At 46.0% G+C, this 20,665-nt stretch overlaps 1 protein-coding gene across 5 annotated transcripts in view; it reads left to right on the top strand.

The window, feature by feature from the left end:
• The first annotated feature begins 11,903 nt into the window (after positions 1–11,903).
• Positions 11,904–20,665, top strand: part of LOC137423725 (biotin-dependent 3-methylcrotonyl-coenzyme A carboxylase beta1 subunit) — a 71,367-nt gene continuing 62,605 nt past the window's right edge. For all 5 annotated transcript variants that reach the window (XR_013622360.1, XR_013622363.1, XR_010983778.2 and 2 more), the window contains exon 1: positions 11,904–12,357. Coding sequence is in view for 1 of the 5 variants with exons in the window: in XM_068111175.2 (XP_067967276.1) it covers positions 12,191–12,357 (167 nt within the window). In the remaining 4 variants the exon portion in view is untranslated. The remainder of the gene's footprint in view (positions 12,358–20,665) is intronic.

The following is a 20,665-nucleotide window of genomic DNA, read 5'->3' as shown; positions in this document are numbered from 1 at the left end:
CTTATATATAGTACGGGCATGCCCTAGTATATATAAATATATATACAGACTTGGCATTTAATATGGAATATTTTTTTTTCTTGACTTGGGTTTACTTTCTGAACTCAGTATATCAACCTCGTGAGTTTATTTTACCCTTCGGTGATGTCTTTGTTGATAGAACCATGTCACTGATTGTCTTTCGCAGCAAGAAGTCAATAACAGGATTATATCACAGGTGGCGTGACAAAATGTGAGGACAGGTACATTTGACGATTGGCTTCACAATCGGGTATATAAGGGTTGTTGCGTTCTGTATTAGTGGAAAACAACTGCTGCACGTCTCCAAAAGTTATTTCCGCTTCCTCTGGAGATGGTCCGTCAACTTGACAATGCTGTTTGTCATGGAGTGGGGGCTTTACGAAATTCTGGCATGAAACAGCGTGCTATTGCTCGGCAGTATGGCATCACTCAAGGTCAGGTGTCAAAGATCCTGAAACGAAATGCTCAGAGGGGTGTCCCTACTCCAATACCGAGGCCAGGACGTCCACGCAGAACCACAAGGAGAGATGATCGCCAGCTGCACCGGTTAGTCTGCAATGGCCGTAACAAGTCAGCTAATCGGCTTAGGGCTGAGTGGCAGCAACTGACAAATGTGCCTGTATCCAGAAGGCTAGTCAACCAACGACTGGTTCAAGCAGGCTATCGTGTCAGGCATCCCCTGAGAAAGCCACGCCTGACCAGACAACACAGCCAGCACCGATTGCAGTGGGCCAGAGAGCACCGTCAATGGCAGCCAGGACACTGGAATCACGTGACCTTCAGTGACGAGTCTAGATTTCTGGTCTATCGTCAAGATGGCCGCGTCCGAGTGCGCAGACAAGTGCATGAAGCCCACAACGAAGATTGTATGGTTCCAAGAGTCCAAGCTGGAGGTGGTGGGGTGACCATTTGGGCTGCTTTTCATGCATGGGGCAAAACTGACCTGGTTGTTCTGAATGGAAACCTGAACCAGTTCAAGCACAGGGTCATTCTGGAAGAAACATTGCTTCCATTTGCTCGTGCAGCCTTTTGAGGAAACTTTGTCTTCCAAGATGACAATGCACAGCCTCATCGTGCCCGCATGATCCAACACTTTCTTGCTGACCGTGGTGTAGAGCATATGGAGTGGCCTGCCATGTCCCCGGATATGAATCCGATAGAGAACTTGTGGGCAGAATTAACGCCTCAAATCGACAACTTGGACCAGCAGCCTATTTCTGTGCATGAATTGCAGCAGACTATTGTCTCTGCATGGCAAGCGATTCCTGTCCAAACCTTGGCAAATCTCGTGAACAGCATGCCTCGACGTGTACGTGCTCTCCTGAATGCTCGTGGGGGTTGCACGAAGTACTGAACTGTAATTTTACTGTCCGTAATCCCAGTCATAATTTAGCTTTTGTTTTTGTTGAAATTTTTTTTGGCTAATGTGCAAAATAAAGAGATACTTCTGGAAAACGTACAGAAGTTTAACACAGTACTGTCCATGAATTGAGTTCGATATCAGTTTACATCACTTTCACGGATCAATTTATTTGTTTCGAAATGTCAAATGTGGTTTTTGTTTCTTTTAAAGGTCACATTAACAAAATCTAGAATAATTTCAACATAATTCCAATGAACTTTTGGTTCTAAGTCATCTAAAAAAGTAAGTTCACCCCCACAAAAAAAATATTCCATATTAAATGCCAAGTCTGTATAGTGTATATAAATATATGTATATATATATATATATATATATATATATATATATATATATATATGTATACATATATATATATATATATATATATATACATATATATATATATATATATATATATATATATATATATATATATATATATATATATATATATACGTATATATATATATATATATATATATATATATATATATATATATATATATATATATATATATATATATATATATATATTTATATATATATTTATATATATATAAATATATATTGCGGTTTTAGAACCCACACTTTTGTAAATAAATAATTACTTGTAAATATCCCATGACATGAAAGGTTAAAGGTAGCACCTTTAGTTAGGCCACAAGCAACACGTAGGCCACCATAGGAATCCAGTTATTTCCTTATTATGTGTTAGTTAAGGCCGTGTTTCCAATAGTTGAATCTGCGTTGCATCAATCAAATAAGGAGTAGGCCCTTTTGTTCATTTTGCGACCTCTCTCCAAATTCTGTTACATGCCTTGGTTAGCGTTCACTCAGGCGCCGCCATTGACCATGCGGTCGGCTCGAGGAAGAAGGGGGTGGAGCGCCAGGATCAAGGTGTGGCCACGTCAACTCGTCATCAAAGGCGTGGCTGGTAAGCCCCCACCAGCCAACCGGGGCTGATGAAATATCACTGGCGGGCGTGGCTTGATGGAGCGCGATATATAATCGAGATATATAAATGAGAAGCGCGATATATAAGCGCGAGCGCAAAGCCCTTTCACGGACTTGTTCAGCGGCGCTCTTGTAACCGGACTTGGCGGGTCTTGAGGACTGCGCGGAGGTGGCTGGTTGTAAAGGACTTGTTCAGCGGCGCTCTTGAAAGACGGACTTCTTCCTGCGGTTGGACTGCGCACGCTGGCAAACGGACTTCTTTGAGAGACTTCTTGTGCAAGGACTCGTTGGGAAAGGCACCTTATTGAAGGACTTGTTGGGAGAGCGCATAAATGAGAACTTGAGGGAGAGGGAGTTGCATACGCTAGAGGACACGAACCTTTTTCCTCCCGCCATATGTAAGGTCCGCTCATGTCGAACGATACACGGGAAACTGCCTGCAGGGTTTTCACCCACGGAACCGGAGCGACACCTGGAGCCGGACCCCATTGCCTGGACCATCCATCTGGACCTTCCGCCCTACCAGATACAATCCCGTGTGAGTATGTATGTTTGTCCGGGGTTGTAAGTTAAGACTGTGTCGTCAAGCCTGCCCTGTGTCCTTCTCCTTCTTCTTCTTCTTGTACATTCTTTCCTTTCCTCTTCTTTTTGGTTGTAGATAAATTCACCTTGTTCTTTCTTGGTTTTTCCCTACTCCGATCGCATCTGTCCTTTCTTTCAATTGAGTACCTGTGGCACGATTTCGGAACCGCTAGAATCGGGTTTAGTCTTTTTTAATAGCTTGGATCGCGGATTGCTAACCGCTCGGCAATTTCCATCTTATCCGTGGTTCGAGCGGGAGTTATTCCCTCGTTTCCGGCGGGCGTTAGTACTTAGGTAGCAGCGAACCCCTAGGCCTAGCAAACCCTACCTAACGCCGCGCCGGGAAGGACGTTATCGCTTCCCAGGACTCGGGATGGCCAGCTTAAAAGACAAGGGGATTAACCCCCTCCCCCCCTTGATAAGGGGAGCGCCTACCCCCGAGATCTGTAACAATTGGTGTCTGGGGGTGGGATTTGAAGCCCGAACCAAATTTTATCTTCTGAAAAAATTTGGTCAAAATTTTGAGCAGCCAAAATTTTTATTAAAAGATCCAAATTAAATCGTGCCATGGTTAATCAAGGCGATCGGATGCCGGTGGGGGAGATAGAAGAAGGGTTAGAGTCAACCGAGGACCCCAGGGAAGAAGTGGGAGAGATGGAGGAGGAAAGCAATGAGGGTGCGGTGGCAGGGGTTGCAGGCGCACAAAATGGCGGCGCCTCGCACATGGCGACGAGGGCCATGCCCGCTGCGCAGGTGGGAGGGATGAACATGCAGGACCTCATGGCGCAGCTACAGGCGGTTATACAAATGGAGATGGCAAAGAATAGTAGGCAGATGGAAAATGAAATGGATGCTCAGAGTAATAAATTGGGGGAGCAATTGGAAAACCAAATTGGGGGATTGGAAAACAGAATTGGGGGGTGGAGAAATGATATGGGAGACCAAATAGGAGGGTTAGAAAGCAAATTTGGGGGATTAGAGAACCAAATTTGGGGGTTGAGAAATGATATGGGAGACCAAATAGGGGGGTTAGAAAGTAAATTAGGGGGCAAGTTGAAGGACGTGAGTAGCCACATGAACAAAGGGATAACGGGGTTGGAAAACAGAATGGCCACCCGGGAGAATTTAATGGAAGGAGTGAAGAATGGGTTAACGGGGTTTGAAAACAGAATGGGTGGCCACATCGAAAAATATGGGAGACATTGACCGCAGATCGGGCGGAAAGGTTGCGGGGGTACGCGACGAGGTAGCGCGACTCGAGGAGCGCGGGTTGAGCGAGGCTGAGCAAGGTGCAGGTAACTGGACGGGTATAGAAATCGCAACCCGGGGTATAGAGAAGCCGACGACCACCGCATTAAAAGATTTTATTTTATTAGCGCCTGCGGTCGTCTAGCTGAATAAAGAAAATGGAATAATTATAATGGAAATTGGGATTGGAGAGACGGCAGAGGTAGAGCATGAATTGGAGGGAGAAACGGAATTAGCTCAAAGTCTGTATTCACATCGTGATGCCGTGCTTAACCAAATGGAAAGTTTGCAGGTGGTGGAGCGAAGAGGAGGAAGCGCCAAGGTGAGAAGGGCTGTATATGGTGCTAAAAGATTTTGCAGAAAAGTGTTTGGCGCGAAAGGAGTTTTCGCGCGCTTGGGATCCCGGGCGCTCATAGAAGGTCCGTGGTGCGCTGTGTGAGTGGAAATGGCGCACGTGTGCGAACAGCGCCGGAGAGTGAGTGTGTTACAGAGTGTGGAAGTGGGTTGGAAGAGTGTGACACAGAGAGTGAGATGGATGAGGAGCGTGTGCGAGAATGCACACCTGAGATGGATGAGGAGCGTGTGCGAGAATGCACACCTGAGATGGATGAGGAGTGTGTGCGAGGATGCACACCTGAGTTGGTTGTGGAGCACGTGATTGGGTGTGTGATAGGGGATTGCACACCCGTGGGTAGGTGTGCGCTGAGTGGGTGTGCAACAGAGTGCACACCCACGAGTGTTACGGAGTGCGTAACGGGGGAGAGTTCGCCAGGGTGTGCGCGAGAGAGGTGTCTAACGGAGTGTGTGAGTGTGCCTGGGTGGTATGCACGAGGGAGTGCAGTAATGGAATTGACGGAGTGTATGGGATGTGCGAGTGGGAAAAGGAACGCGTGGTGTGAGCATGCGAGGGGAGCATCGACGCTAAACGGGACAGCTTTCAGGCGGACCTATAGCCGATGCGAGCTCTCTGGGTGTGGTGCGCTTTGTGTGCTGCGGGGGCCGGCCGGGATCGTTGCCGCGTCGCTCCTGCACGGAGCGCCGTGCACGATTCGGGCTGGGCCCCGCCCTGCACGGTCGGTGCCGCGTTTTGCCAAGCAGGGCGACCGGCCCGGTTCGAGGGGAGGTAGGAGGGGTCGGAGCAGCGCCCCCTTGTGGTGGCGGCGCTCCGGCCGGGGAAGGCTGGGCAATCGCACTTGGGAGCGCAAGGCCCTGCGTAGGGATGGTGCCTGGAGTCTTGGCCAGACAAAACCTCCTCCCCTGAATCCGAATGTCGGACGGACCCAACCCGCAGGAGACAGACCACCGTATGCATTGCTCGGCTTTCCAAAGCCGAGCTGTGATGAAAATGCATTGACGCACCGAGAGGCTCAGAGTAGTGGACTAGTAGTGGTAGTAATGGCGATAGTGATGTAGAGGGATGGTGGCTCTACCATCCCTCGCATCCTTCTTTTGGGCAGAGGAGCTATAGTTTATGGGGTTTTGGCAGTACAAACTAGCCCGGGAGGGTTAGGCTAATGTATAGGGAACTAGAAATGACCATAGGTGACTGAGAGTTAAGTAGTGACATTGTACCTATAGTGGGGACGTAGAGTAGAGTAGTTGGATGATAACGACGTGGGATGTGCATAGTATAAGGGATGACGGGGGAGCACTAATATTAGAAGGGAGTAGATAGTTTAGATGATGCTATGTGTGTGAGCAGGAGGTTTCGGATGAAATGAGGCATTGTATATGGAAGTTCCCGGTGAGCTTGTTGAAACGAGGCAATGCTCGAGAGATATGTGTGTGTGTGTTGAGTGTTTGACTTGCATGATGTGCAAGTGAAGTACAGGTGTGTGCAATGAATGGTGTGCAGTGAGTATTGTGGAATGAGTGGAGTGGAGTGGAGTGTATGGTGCGAAGGAGTGGATGGGGGAAGGATGGATCCCTTCACGAGTACCCGGGGAGGGTAGTTTAAGAGTAGGTAGAGGGAGTAGGTAAATTGTGGTTGGATATTGACATCTGTGGTGCGAAAGTAGCAGAGTACTGCTTGGATGGGTGCATTAGTGAGTGAAATGGCTGGGCGTGTGGCCTGTTGGTAAGTATGGTTGGTTGAGCACTCCGCCACTGGTAGTCTGTCGGCCAGGTGAGGCCGCAGGTAGGCTCTGGGCGCCAAGTAGAGTTCAATGGGGCCCGTGGATCCCGAGAGAGGACCCGGGTAGCCCGATGCCAGAGGGGGCATTAATGGGTTAAGGGAGCCAGAGGGCCTTCCCCAGGTAGGTTAGGGTGAGGAGCTAGGTAAGCTCGGGTGGCAACTGCAGTGGCGGAGGTGTGCAGGTGAGCAGACCTGCTGGTGAGCCACATGACCCAGCCCTGAAATTGTGCAAGGGCACAGGGAGAAAAATCGGGGGAGTGAGACCCCAAATTGGAGAGCGCCACAGTATGTGCAATGGGAATTGGTTTTTAGAACCGCATAGTGTAATGACTAATGATGGCCAATGGATTGGCAGGGTAAGACCTCGGTTAGTGCAAAGTGTTAATGTCAATTAGAAGGATAGATAGGATGAAAGTCTCCGCACCATCCGCATCCACTCACCTAGGTGATACGACTACACACCAGTTTTTTTTGCAAGCATTTGGAATGTAAGACGCATCTTGACGTGGGGGTGACATTGTTTGTGATTCCATCCCTTCCTCCTTGGGAGGGATTGGTAACGAATTCGGTTTAGGGGAGATATGGGGGACGAGACATAGCGACGAATTGTAAATTGTGTAAATACGGTTAAGGGCAAGGGTAGGGTAGGTGACATGGGGAGTGACATACGTTAGGGACGAGCTTTCTCGGCTCGCTCTCCCGCGCCCTTCATGATGCATTGCTTTGATTTGATGTGTACCCTTGCGCCCCTGCCCACTGATCTGCTTGTCCTTCCTTCCCCACTCATGGGCCTTGTTCTTTTGTGCCCGAGGGAAGTGTGCAGGTGCCGCAGTTGTGCGCCTGCACCTTTGCTGCCTCCTGCCTGCACTGCTGCACCAGATGGACCACACGTTTTGTGGCCTAGCACCACCTTATGGACCACACGTTCTGTGGCCTGGCGTCTCTGCTGGGACCGACCATTGTGTCGGCGGTGTCTGCCTTGCGGACCACTGCTTTTAAGTGGCATCCTTGCCCAGCAGTGGACCACCTGAGTTGGCTCTGCTGGCCATTCAAATAATAAAAAGCGGACGCGGTGTGTGCCCTTTCTTATTAAAATGAACATCAAACAAGAAGATCAAGAAAACCAGAAACAGTGGCCCAGCAGAGCAGAGAAGGAGAAGACGTCATCCTTTAATAATAATTGAAATGTGATGACTGTGCATTTTTTGATGATGGTGCTTTTTGGTGCTTATGGTGCATTTCTTTATTGGTGCATATAGGTACATATGGTATGGTGTATCGGTGCAGTGCATGGCAATGGCATTTTTCCTCTTATCAAAACATCTTTTTCTTCCCACCAAAGACAGGTTCTGGGTGACAGTGTAAATAATTAGTGTTTTGTAAATAATGCTCTCCACCAGCTAAATGTGTAGTTTCAGAATAATTCCGTAATTCGGTTAATTGTGGGCGTGAGTCAGTTAGATAGGATGCAACGCAGCAGGCGGGACATATTTAGTGTTAAAACTGTCGCACTCAGGGTGAGGTTAAAAGTAGAGGGAAACCACACCTAAGTGTCACACTAAGTTCAAAGATAGCTCTTGTGTTTCAGCTCGGGCCGAGCCTGGAAAAAGGGAGGGTGCAGTGTTGCGGTTTTAGAACCCACACTTTTGTAAATAAATAATTACTTGTAAATATCCCATGACATTAAAGGTTAAAGGTAGCATCCTTAGTTAGGCCACAAGCAACACGTAGGCCACCATAGGAATCCAGTTATTTCCTTATTATGTGTTAGTTAAGGCCGTGTTTCCAATAGTTGAATCTGCATTGCATCAATCAAATAAAGAGTAGGCCCTTTTGTTCATTTTGCGACCTCTCTCCAAATTCTGTTACGCGCCTTGGTTAGCGTTCGCTCAGGCGCCGCCATTGACCATGCGGTCGGCTCGAGGAAGAAGGGGGCGGAGCGCCAGGAACAAGGTGTGGCCACGACAACTAGTCATCAACGGCGTGGCCGGCAAGCCCCCACCAGCCAACCAGGGCTCATGAAATATCACTGGTGGGCGTGGCTTGATGGAGCGCGTAGTGATCTTGAAGCGCGATATATAAGCGTGAGCGCAAAGCCCTTTCACGGACTTGTTCAGCGGCGCTCTTGTAACCGGACTTGGCGGGTCTTGAGGACTGCGCGGAGACGGCTGGTTGTAAAGGACTTGTTCAGCGGCGCTCTTGAAAGACGGACTTCTTCCTGCGGTTGGATTGTGCACGCTGGCAAACGGACTTCTTTGAGAGACTTCTTACGCAAGGACTCATTGGGAAAGGCACCTTATTGAAGGACTTGTTGGGAGAGCGCATGAATGAGAACTTGAGGGAGCGGGAGTTGCATACGCTAGAGGACACGAGCCTTTTTCCTCCTGCCATATGTAAGGTCCGCTCGCGTCGAACGATACGCGCGAAGCTGCCTGCCGGGTTTTCGCCCACGGAACCGGAACGACACCTGGAGCCGGACCCCATTGCCTGGACCATCCACCTGGACCTTCCACCCTACCAGCTACTATCCCCTGTGAGTGTGTATGTTTGTCCGGGGTTGTTAGTTAAGACTGTGTAGTTAAGCCTGCCCTGTGTCCTTCTCCTTCTTCTTGTACATTCTTTCCTTTCCTCTTCTTTTTGGTTGTAAATAAATTCACATTGTTCTTTCGTGGTTTTTCCCTACTCCGTTCGCATCCGTCCTTTCTTTCAATTGAGTACCTGTGGCACGATTTCGGAACCGCTAGAATCGGGTTTAGTCTTTTTTAATAGCTCGGATCGCGGATTGCTAACCGCTCGGCAATTTGCATCTTATCCGTGGTTCGAGCGGGATTTATTCCCTCGTTTCAGGCGGGCGTTAGTACTTAGGTAGCAGCGAACCCCGAGGCCTAGCAAACCCTACCTAATGCCGCGTCGGGAAGGACGTTATAGCTTCCTAGGACTCGGGACGGCCAGCTTAAAAGACAAGGGGATTAACCCCCCCCCCCCTTGATAAGGGGAGCACCGACCCCCGAGATCTGTAACAATATATATATTCATAACAATATATACTCCTCCCCACCCCCCCAACATACCTCTCCTCCCCACCCCCCCAACATACCTCTCCTCCCCCACCCCCTCCCCCAACATACCTCTCCCTCCTCCCCAACATACCTCTCCCTCCCCACCCCACCCCAACATACCTCTCCCACCCCACCCCAACATACCTCTCCCACCCCACCCCAACATACCTCTCCCTCCCAAACATACCTCTCCCTCCTTCCCATCACCATCCTCCCTTCGACGTTTCAGGTATGGTGTGCACGGCGCTGAACCTCCCCACCCCATCATGCGTACGTAGTAAATGTACCACGTCCAAAGACTAACGGAATGAGACAATTGGTAATTAAATATATTTTTAGATGTAATTTAAACCCCCCAAACTGTAATGATACTCTGGTTACTCTACTCTGATTTTGCCTTTGTCAAAGTTCTTCCATTTGCCAATTAGCACATGAAAACAAAAAGTTAATCCGCAGAACTAACCGTGAAGTTTTGATCGATTATTGTGGCCAGAAGTTCATTATCCGCCGATTCGAACACAACATTCGAAACCCGTGAACTGAGACTTGAATCTGTTCAGGAATCAGGAGCTTATTGTAACGCTTAAAAGGTAGAAACCAGAACGAGAATTCAAACCAAGTCTCGCGATATTTCTGAAAGCCTTTGGCGTTCTCCAGGTTCCTCAAGAATTAATTAATTAATTAATCTCGATTATCCTCGAGAATTAATTAATTAAAAGGGGCGTCACTTTATGAATTGAATGAGTTAATTATTAACTTTATGCATGAGTTATTTTTTTAACAGTTTATGAATGAGTGAATTTTTGAAGGGTTTATGAATGAGTGAATTTTTAACAGTTTATGAATGAGAATTTTTTTAATGGTGTATGGTTATGTCAATTTTTAACGGTGTATGATAAATTTTTAATGGTGTATGATTATATTAAGTACATTTTTACCGATGTATGATTTTGTACATTTTTAATAGTTTATGATAAAGAAAATTTTTCACGGTGTATGATTAAGTACATTTTTAACGTTGTATGGTTGAGTAATTTTTTAACGGTGTATGATTCTGTAAAAAAATTTCTGTGTATGATTGAGTAAATTTTTAACAGTGTATGATTACGTACATTTTTGACGGTGTATGCTTGAGTAAAAATTTAATGGTGTATGATTAAGTACATTTTTACCATTGTATGATTGAGTAAATTGTAACGGTGTATGATTAAGTAAATTTTTAACGGTGTATAATTCCGTAATTTTTTAACGGAATCATAATCAAATTCTGTAAATTTATAACGGTATGTGATTCAGTAATTTTTTTTACGGTGTATGACTAAATATTTTTTAACGGTTTATGAACAAGGTAATTTTTTTTTGTTTATGAATGAGTTAATTTTCAACGGTTTATGAATGAGTTAATTTTTTATGGTTTATGAATTAGATAATTTTTTTAACAGTGTATGATTAAATAAATTTTAACGGTGTATGATAAAATTTTAACAGTGTATGATTAAGTACATTTTAATGGTGTATGATTAAGTACATTTTAACGGTTTATGACAAAGAAAATTTTTCATGCTGTGTGATTAAGTACATTTTTAACGTTGTATGATTGAGTAAAATTTTGACGGTGAATGCTTGAGTAAACTTTTAACGGTGTATGATTAAGTACATTTTTACCGGTGTATGCTTGAGTAAATTTTTTAACGGTGTATGATTAAGTACATTTTAACGTTGTATAATTCAGTAAATCTTTCCCGGTGTATGATTAAGTACATTTTAACGGTGTATGCTTAAGTAATTTTTTAATGGCTTATGATAACGTACATTTTTCACAGTTTATGATTTAGTAAATTTTTGCCGGTGTATGATTAAGTACAATTTTAACGGTGTAGGACTTAGTACATTTTTATCGGTTTATGATACAGTACATTTTTAACGGCGTATGATTGAGTCAATTTTTAACGGTGTATGCTTGTGTAAATTTTTACCGGTGTATGATTAAGTACATTTTTAACGGTGTATGCTTGAGTAAATTTTTAACAGTGTATGATTCATTAAAATTTTAACTGTGTATGATTGAGTACATTTTTAACAGTATATGATTCAGGAAATTTTTGACAAAGCACGATTGAGAAAAATGTTAACATTGTATGATTGAGTTAATTTTTAACGGTGTATGATTCTGTAAATTTTTAATGGTGTATGATTCAGTAATTTTTTACGGTGTATGATTAAGTAAATTTTTAACGGTGTATGAATGAGTTAATTTTAAAAGGTTTATGAATGAGTTAATTCTTAACGGTTTATGAATGAGTTATTTTTAACAGTTTATGAATGAGTTAATTTTTAACGGTTTATGAATAAGTTAATTTTAACGGTTTCTGAGATATCTTTTATTTATATATTTTTAACGGTTTGTGAATGAGTTAATGTTTTAACATTTAAATTCCACATCCTTGTACCTTTCACTCTGGCTGTTTAATTCTGTGTAAACATTTGTGAGATAACCACAGTCATTCATTCAGTTAGGCATGCCGTAATGATTTGAGTCATTTAATAAATCATTCCTTATTTATGGAAGGACAGACCAGGCCGTGGTTTGTGTTCATTATTGTGTTTGATAAATTATTCGTTGTTTTTTTTTTGGTTTTTTTTAAACTTGAGGACAACAACCAGGTTAAAGGTCACGTTGTGTCCGCGTCAAGTCCGCGTCGTGTTCCCGTGGAGGAACTTTCTGACGGAATCTCGGTGTGAAGACCGTCCTGTTACGTTGTCCCCGTGCTGGGCCGAGCCCGTAGCCCCATGCTTGCTCTTCGCGGATCCTGTGCCCGGCTCGGTTGGAGGTTCCTGTGTACAGCTGCTGCTGCTGCCGTTGACCCGGGCCATGGTCGCATCGACGGTGCCATCCCTGTCGTGGGACGGGCCGTGTTCGAGGCGAACCGTCAGCACAGCGAGAAACTCGCACTGCGGTAACTCGACTCGACTGTTGTGTCTTTAATTTTAAAAGGATTCACGTTGGCGGTTCCTCAATGTCTGATTTACTCAAAATATAATGTAGTTTGTGTATGATGTATGATCTACTCTGAGAGATTTGACCTCGAAGGCTGAAACTTTCAGGAATTAGTGATCGTTGGCCTACCCTGACGTTGTGACTGCAAGTTTCGTTTGATTCCATCAATTTTTTTTAAATATTCTCCTTTAGGGGTTGTGGAGTTGCCATTGGAATGATCCGAGGTATATTCACATAAGTAGTATGCATGTTTTTGCCTCATGTACGCAACCAGGGTTAATTTTATTTTTTCGGGAGCAAACGAGGCAGCGGTCTCTTGCCTATACACCGCCCAAATAAAAGTATATATGTCAGAGGAACGTGTTGCACGCGTGGAATAAGATTGCCCGTAGGAAGCGGGTGCTTCTAGTAGTAGTATTATAATATTAATTGTATACCACTTCACAAACAGTGGTTACGTTGTTAAGTATAAAATACAGCAGACATTATTTATTGTAGTGGTGTCAGATGAACCCTAAAATTGTTAAGTGATCGACGGTGCTGCACTGCCGAGATCTCATCGGGGAGGTCACAATCTAACGGGAGCAGACTCGGCGTCAGAACAAATCTAATCGGGGGGCATTAGGGTAACCGCGGGGGGGGGGGGCACAAACTGGCGTTCGAGAACTCAATCAATTTTTTTTTATTTATTTTTTTGTATACAAGATCGAGGCTCGTGAAAGACCGAACATTAATCACACAGAAAGACAAACAGACACATAAAACAAATAACATCGGGAGCGGTAGACAAGATGGGGAGAGAGGGGGAAGGACACAAACACAGCATTTGAGAGCAGGGACCGAGAGACATGGAGACATCGAGAGAACTGTGGGAGGGAGAGGGCTTTGGGGAGGAGGCATGGGAAGGGGGGTGGGGGGTGGGAGAGGTATAAAACGACTTCCAGGAAAGAAGTTGGAATTTCAAACAAGGTGGATCTGGGGTGAATTAGTGGGGGTAGAAAAGATCAAGGTTTTGGATGGGGGAAGATAAGAGATGGTGGTGAACAGCTGTTTTAAAGACCTGGAGGGAGGAGTGTGATTGAAGTGAGTGTGGGAGTTTGTTCCAGAGGCGGGAGAAAAGAGGCATGAAAGAGTGAAGGTGAGCAGAGAGCCGAGATTTCGGCAGTTTAACCATCAGAGGGTGGCTGGCAGATCTTGTGCGACCTGTAGGAATATTTGGGGGACAGAGCACAGAGAGAGCTGGGGGAGCAAGGCCGGAGAGGAGTCGGTAGAAGACAGAAAGACCACCTTACCTGCCTGCGGTGAGTGAGTGAAAGGCCCTCAGAGATAGCTTCATCGTGGGAGATTCCAATGATTCTGAAAGCTTTGGATTCAACAGCGTGAAGCCGAGCCAGGTGTGAGGCAGGAGCACCAGCCCATAGGGGAGAACAGTATTCCATTGTGCTGCGGATGAAAGCCTTGTATGTGGTGAGGAACTCAGGTGTGCCTAGGAAGGACTTCGCACGACGGAGGATGCCCAGTCGGCGACTGGCTTTGGAGGCCAGCTTGGAAATGTGGTTTTCCCAAGAAAGATCATGGCAGATAGTGAGACCCAAAAGCTTGAGTGACAGAACTTCTTGGAGAGGATTGTTGAGAAAGTATATGGGAGGGTTGTCCAGTCGATCTTTTCGGAGAGACATAGTAAGAGTGTGAGATTTGTCAGGATTGAAAGACATGTTCCACTTGTTTGACCAGTCTGTGATTTTGTCCAGGTCTTCAGAGAGTGAGGAGGCTGCAGACTGCCGATCTGAGGGAAGAGGAATGGAGCGGCAGAGAGTGGAGTCATCAGCAAAGAGATAGAGAGGATTTTCCAGAGAGTCGGAGAGATCATTGATAAAGACCAGAAAAAGCACAGGGCCCAGCACACTGCCTTGGGGAACTCCAGCCTGAACAGGAAGGGGAGATGAGAGAAATCCATTCAGGGCCACACGTTGACTACGACCAGAGAGGAAGTCCGCAAGCCATGCATGGAGATTTCCATGGATACCATAGGAGGAGAGTTTGGTGAGCAGAGCTGGGTGCCAGACCGTATCGAAGGCATGTGATATGTCAAGGGAGACAGCTCTGATTTCCTGTTTGGCATTGAGGACCTCCATCCATTGTTGAGACAGCAGAAGCAGCATGTCCAGAGTAGAGTGACCTGGTCTGAAACCAAATTGATGATCAGAGATCAAGCCATTGGAGAAGAGGAAAGATTTCATATCCGAAGCAATAATGGATTCCATGACTTTGCTGATAATTGGGAGCAGGCTGATTGGTCTGTAGTTGCAAGGATCTGTTTTTGCACCTTTTTTGTGTATAGCGGTAATGTTTGCTGATTTCCAGGATGCTGGCAGATGACCTTGAGCAAAAGATAGGGTGAAAAGAACAGAGAGAGGGTGAGATAGAGTGGCAGAGCAGGATTTTAGGACCCGTGGGCTGATGCAGTCTGGTCCAGTTGCAGAATCAGAGTCGAGGTTTGACAAAAACTCCTCCACCTTGTCAGGAGAGAAGGACACAGAGTCCAGGAGCAGTTGGGTTCGACTGGGAAAGGTGGGAACAGAGAGAGATGGGTTTGGGACTAAGGATTTTGAGGCAAACACAGAGTTGAGGCATTCGGCTTTGTCACGTGCGATGTCAACTGTGTGGCCATTTGAGGTAAGGGAGGGGTTGGAGGGGGAACAAACACCAGAAACGGATTTGACCAGACGCCACCAGGATTTGGAGGAAGGAGACAGGTTTGAGAGTTCATTCTTGAGTGAGGAGAGATAGTGCTTCCTGGCACTCCTGAGGGTAGACACACACTTGTTCCGAGCTTGGTGGAAGGAACTGAGATTGCCTTCAGTTGGATTAGCCTTCCAAGAGGCAAAGGCAAGTTGTTTCAGGGCAACTGCCTCACCACAAGATTCAGTGTACCATGGATGGGAGGAAGGGTAAGACAACTGAAGGTGAGATGGGATAAATCTGTGCATGAGAGAGATCAGTTTGCTTTGGAAGAATTCCCAGGAAGAATTGATGTCAGAGGCAGTGGAGATGGGAGACCAATCCAGACGATTGATGGCTGCTTGAAGACCGTCCCAGTCGGCCTGAGTGAAATGCCAGACTCGTCGACACTGAGGAGGCTCTCTGAGAATGGCCAGAGAGATGTCCACTTTGACAAGCACATGATCAGAAGAACCGATTGGAGCAGAAGAAGAGCAGCAGACATTAGCAGGGAAGTTTGTCATAACCAAGTCTAGAAGAGAAGATACTCCATTGGCTGAGATCCGGGTCGGGAAATTGACAGATTGTGTCAATCCCAGTGAGTCACAGAAGTCCTTTGCTGAGGTGCCATGACTGGTGAGAGAGGAACCCACACCCAACCAGGTGGCATGATGACAGTTGAAGTCACCACATATGAGGAAGAGAGAGTTGGGATGAGTGGATAGAAGTTGGTCCATGTTGTCAGACAGTGAAATGTAGATGGAGTCATCACTGTTTGGGGGACGGTACAGAACACATATGAACAAAAGGTGGGAGCGGAGAGGAAGCCGTAGCCAGAGGTACTCCTGGGGGTGAGGAGGAGAGAGGGCAGTGCAAGGAGAGTGAGGAAGAGAGTTTTTGATAAAGATAGCCACCCCACCACCAGGCCGAGGCTCAGGTCTATCATACCGGAGGAGGGAGTAACCAGGAAGAGATATTAAGGAATCAGAGACATCTTGAAGGAGGAAAGTCTCTGTCAAGCAGATCAAGTCTGGATTGTCAGAAGCAACCTGTATGGAGAGATCAGTCATGTTTGAGCGAAGGCCCCGGATGTTTGAGGTCCATACCGTTAATGAAGAGAGAGGGGGAGCATCGGGTACAGGACAGGACAGGGGAGGGGAGGAGTAGGGTAAGATGAAGGATGAGAGGGGGAGGTAGGGAGAGCAGTTGATAGTGTGTCAGAGATTGCAGAAGAGTTCCAAGAAAGGGAAGGATGAGGAGGATGAAAGGTTTGATGGTGAAGGGATGAGGCACAGTGAGGGGTTGTTTGAGGGGGGGGGGGCAGAGGAAAGTAGAAGGTTGGGGGGGGTGGAGGTATGAGATCGAAGGGAGACGAAGTGGGCAGGAGGCAGCTTTGAGGAGGAGGGGGGAGGAGGGAGAATTGGAGAGGAATGGTATGGGGGGAGATTTGAATGGGAGGGGTTGGGGGGGAGTTTTGAAGGGGAGGAGTGAGGGGGGAGTTTAGGAGGGGAGGGGCAAGGGGGGAGTTTAGGAGGGAAGGGGCAAAGGGGAAGTTTAGAAGTGGAGGGGCAAGGGGGGAGTTTAGGAGTGTAGGGGTGAGGGGGGGGATTTGGAAGGGAGGGGCAAGGGGGGAGTTTAGGAGGGGAAGAGAAAGGGGGGAGTTCAGGAGTGGAGGGGCAAGGGGGGGATTTGGAGGGGAGGGGCAAGGGGGGAGTTTAGGAGGGGAAGGGCAAGGGGGGAGTTCAGGAGTGGAGGGGCAAGGGGGGGAGTTTAAGAGTGGAGGGGCAAGGGGGGAGTTTAGGAGTGTAGGTGCAAGGGGGGGGATTTGGATGGGAGGGGCAAGAGGGGAGTTTAGAAAGTGGATGATTAATAAAAGACGAACATTGAAAACAAATTGGGTTTGTTGTGATTTTCAAGTTAGCAATCCGATTCAGAACGATGGGGAGGAGGGATGGAATGAATGTGAATTTAGACCATGTAGTGAGGGAGACGTATAAGATATTGAATTTCTTTTTTTTGAAGTGGAATGAGTTGGAGAGGAAATTGGGAAAAGCCTTTTAAATAGGAAGAAAAACAGCGTGTTGTAAAATACCACTGAGTAAAACACTGAAGGGGAAAGGTTAAACATATTTAAATAATATTTAAACAGAACCGTGAACAATCTTATATGCACAAAATACCAACGGGGGCCGAGAGGGACCACCATGAGTCACGTGAACAGGGCAAACGGTGGATGGCAAGGAGATAATGGGGGCAGGGCGAACAGCACACCTGGACAGAAAATACAGGATGAGACAACAGTACACGTGGAGAAAGGAAAATAAATGTTTTTGTTTTTTTTTTGTTTTTTTTTGGGGGGGGGGGGGGGGGGTGGGGATTTAGAACGTTAGACAGAGTATGATGTTCGGGGTAGAAGGGAAAAAACTAAGAGCCAAGCAAAACACGCTTAAGTTAGCAAACACCGACGGGGGTACAACTACAAGGCCGCACACGAGGAGCAGAACACGATTAATTAATTACGAGTTACAGGAAATTCAAACCAAAACTAACTATAATCGAACAATAACGCATGGACGATAAAATAACGAGTTGAAATTTGACAATCTATCTGGGGAAATGGGGGAGAAACACGTGGTCGAAGAACGAACGAACGAATAAGAATGAATAAACGAATGAGGACAGAGAAGGAAATGTTTTTTTTTTGTTTTTTTTTTTTGAGTTGAGATTTACATGAGGAAGTAGGCTATAGGGTGAAAAGACTGGGAAAACAGAGAACGAAAGTTATTGGATCACAAACGACGGACCGCTGAGAGAAAAACAAAGCCTCAAGGTTGGACAGTGTCCACTGTACAAGGCCTCAAGACACGACACGAATTAACACGATTTTCAATACGGGTATGAAAGATTTGCACCGAAAATCTTCGTCGGGAGACAATATATACACCATAAAATAAATACAGTTATAACGAAAATACAAATGGGAACAATTACTTAACTTCGATTTCGATGGAGAGCGTGGAGAGCTGAGAATAAACGAACCCTCGCCAGCAAGACCGGAAATCTATGATGTAAATGCTTGATAATAAGAGTTTGCCGTCAACAATCAACACGCCAACCCAGTTACAATTTAAAAACACGCTGCAAAGTCTCTCTCTTACACACACACACACACACACACACACACACACACACACACACACACACACACACACACACACACACACACACACACACACACACACTGCACTGTGCCCCCACACTGCACAAAATATAGCCTACGTGCAAGCCACGTCTCTGTCTCTCACTCTTTCACTCACTGCACTGTGCGCGTCATTCGACCATCATTTGAAATAGACTATTTTTCTCCACTCTTACAGAAAAATGCAGACAGACCCAAAAATCATTCAACATTTTGCGTAATAATCATGAAAGCCAAGGCTGGCATCATAAAGTGAATTAAACGCATGGCTTACCTTCAGAAGAGTTGCAGGCGGCGAGTGTTGGTGCTGAACCTCCTAAGAATGGTGCCGTTCCACTCAGTTGTGCATTTAAGTCTCTCTCAAACGCTAGCTGAACCAACTGGGCCTTTCTTTTGTGGAGCATTGCGTGTCTGTGGTCCGAAAATACGTTTCTCAGAGCGGAGAATGAATTCTCGCACATTGCTGTGGAGGCGCCAAATGTTGAGGCATGTTTGAAAGCAGTCAGTACACTGGGCATTCCGATCAGATGTGTGTGGTACTCTGAGAGGATGTGCTGTGTAGTCCAATCCCTCTCGATTGGCTGTGATTGTTTTTGTGAGCTAAAAAACTGATTAGCAACTTCGTACTCTGTCTCAATTATAGGCGATCATGCCAGGTCCACAATATGCTTCACAGCCTTTACATCAATAAATGTATCACTTTCTGGATTCAGTGCAACAAGTGCACTAGCCAAGTGTGAGTTCCGCTCGCTGAATCTGTGATCCATCTCTCCAAGCACTGAATCAATAGTGTTGTAGTACAGTCTCTGAAGTTCTGTTTTTTCGTCATCATCCCTGTGTCCTGTAGTTCCCATAACGACATACCCATCCATATTTGTGTTCACTTTACATCTCCGTTTGGGGATCGCGGGTCTCAGTGATGCGCTATCAGTCGTGGCCATGTCCCACACCTTATTAAACTCCTCGTCACAACGGAGTTTTTGTACATAAGCTGTTCCACCAGCCACGATATTTAAACCTGTCATCAGGTCAGTGTCCTCTCCCTGTGGAAGCTTGTTTGGTGGGTTCAACAGGGCAAGAACTGTGTGCACTAACTTGGCAATGAATGAGAAACTGGGCTCGGTCATCTCGCGCAGCAGGCCCACAGCCTCCATTCGTATCTCTGCGCCATAGGCCAGCACAGAGTCAATCTCAGTCAAAAGAGATGTTATGTCATTCAAGGATTTTAGAATGACTGACACAGTGGCAAGATGTCCAGTCCATCTCTGTTCCAGAAGGCGTTTAAGATGCACACACTTATAGTGCACAGCAATTGTGGGCTTCTTGCAGAAATTGTAGAGGGCATTACACACATGAAAAAAGTCCACTACAGCTGTCTCTGCTGACATTGCGTGTACTACCACTAAGTGTAGCTGGTGGTTAAGGCAGTGTACATAAGGTATCTCACGACCTAGTTTCTCTTGCAGTAGCTTCTGGATGTCACCATGCTTCCCAGGCAAAGACATGCAGCTCCCAGATTCACTGTCTCGTGCTTATCTGACTCACCAGTTGTCAGGACAGGAAGTCTATCTGGAGCAAGTCTCCATATTAGACTTCATCTCCATCACCAAGGAGAGGTATGCCCAACTACAGGAACAGACCCAAGTAGAGTTGCGACACCTGTTGGACGTGCTCCACACTGGATGGCCCAGCTATCGGAATGAAGTGCCCATCCCATTGAGACCACACTGGGACTCAAAGAGTGAGTTAGGTGTCTCCGATGTGATTATCTATATAGGTATGCGTATAGTAGTGCCACCTAGTCTCTGTCAGCACATGCTCTCCATCATCCACAGCTCTCACCTTGGTATTGTAAAGTGCAAACAATGGGCTCGGGAAGTGCTCTGTTGGCCAGCAATGAATCAACATCAAAGATGCAATAAAAAATTGCACTACATGTGCAATTTCGAGTCTTCTTTTCCATAAGCAAATGATTATTTGTTCTATTGGGGCTATTTGCCACGTCAGTTTGCAACTTCATTATTTCCTTTTCTCGTGCGAACCTCTCCCTTTCTACACTAAAAGAAGAGAAATAATTAAACTGTTGGCAAAAGACAGCGATCTGTGCCTTAGCGTAGTCCCACCATAATATCAGGTTATCCAAGTTATTCTTTCTTTGAGGCTAATCCAAAACACTTTGAAAGCTTCACAAAAAGCAGCATTTTCCAGCACCATGACATTGAACTCCCAATATGGACTGCCATGTTGCTGCAGAGCAAGCTTAAAGGACAAAGTTACAGCCAGGTGATCAGAGAAAAGAGAAGGCACGATATCAGATTTCAATATCTTGTCAAGCATTACAGTATTG

The sequence above is a fragment of the Myxine glutinosa genome, chromosome 1 (genome assembly GCF_964187855.1).
Source record: "Myxine glutinosa chromosome 1, kmMyxGlut1.1, whole genome shotgun sequence".
NCBI lineage: Eukaryota > Metazoa > Chordata > Myxini > Myxiniformes > Myxinidae > Myxine > Myxine glutinosa.
Note: the sequence above shows the minus strand (reverse complement) of the source record. Positions and strands in the feature narration are given on the sequence as shown.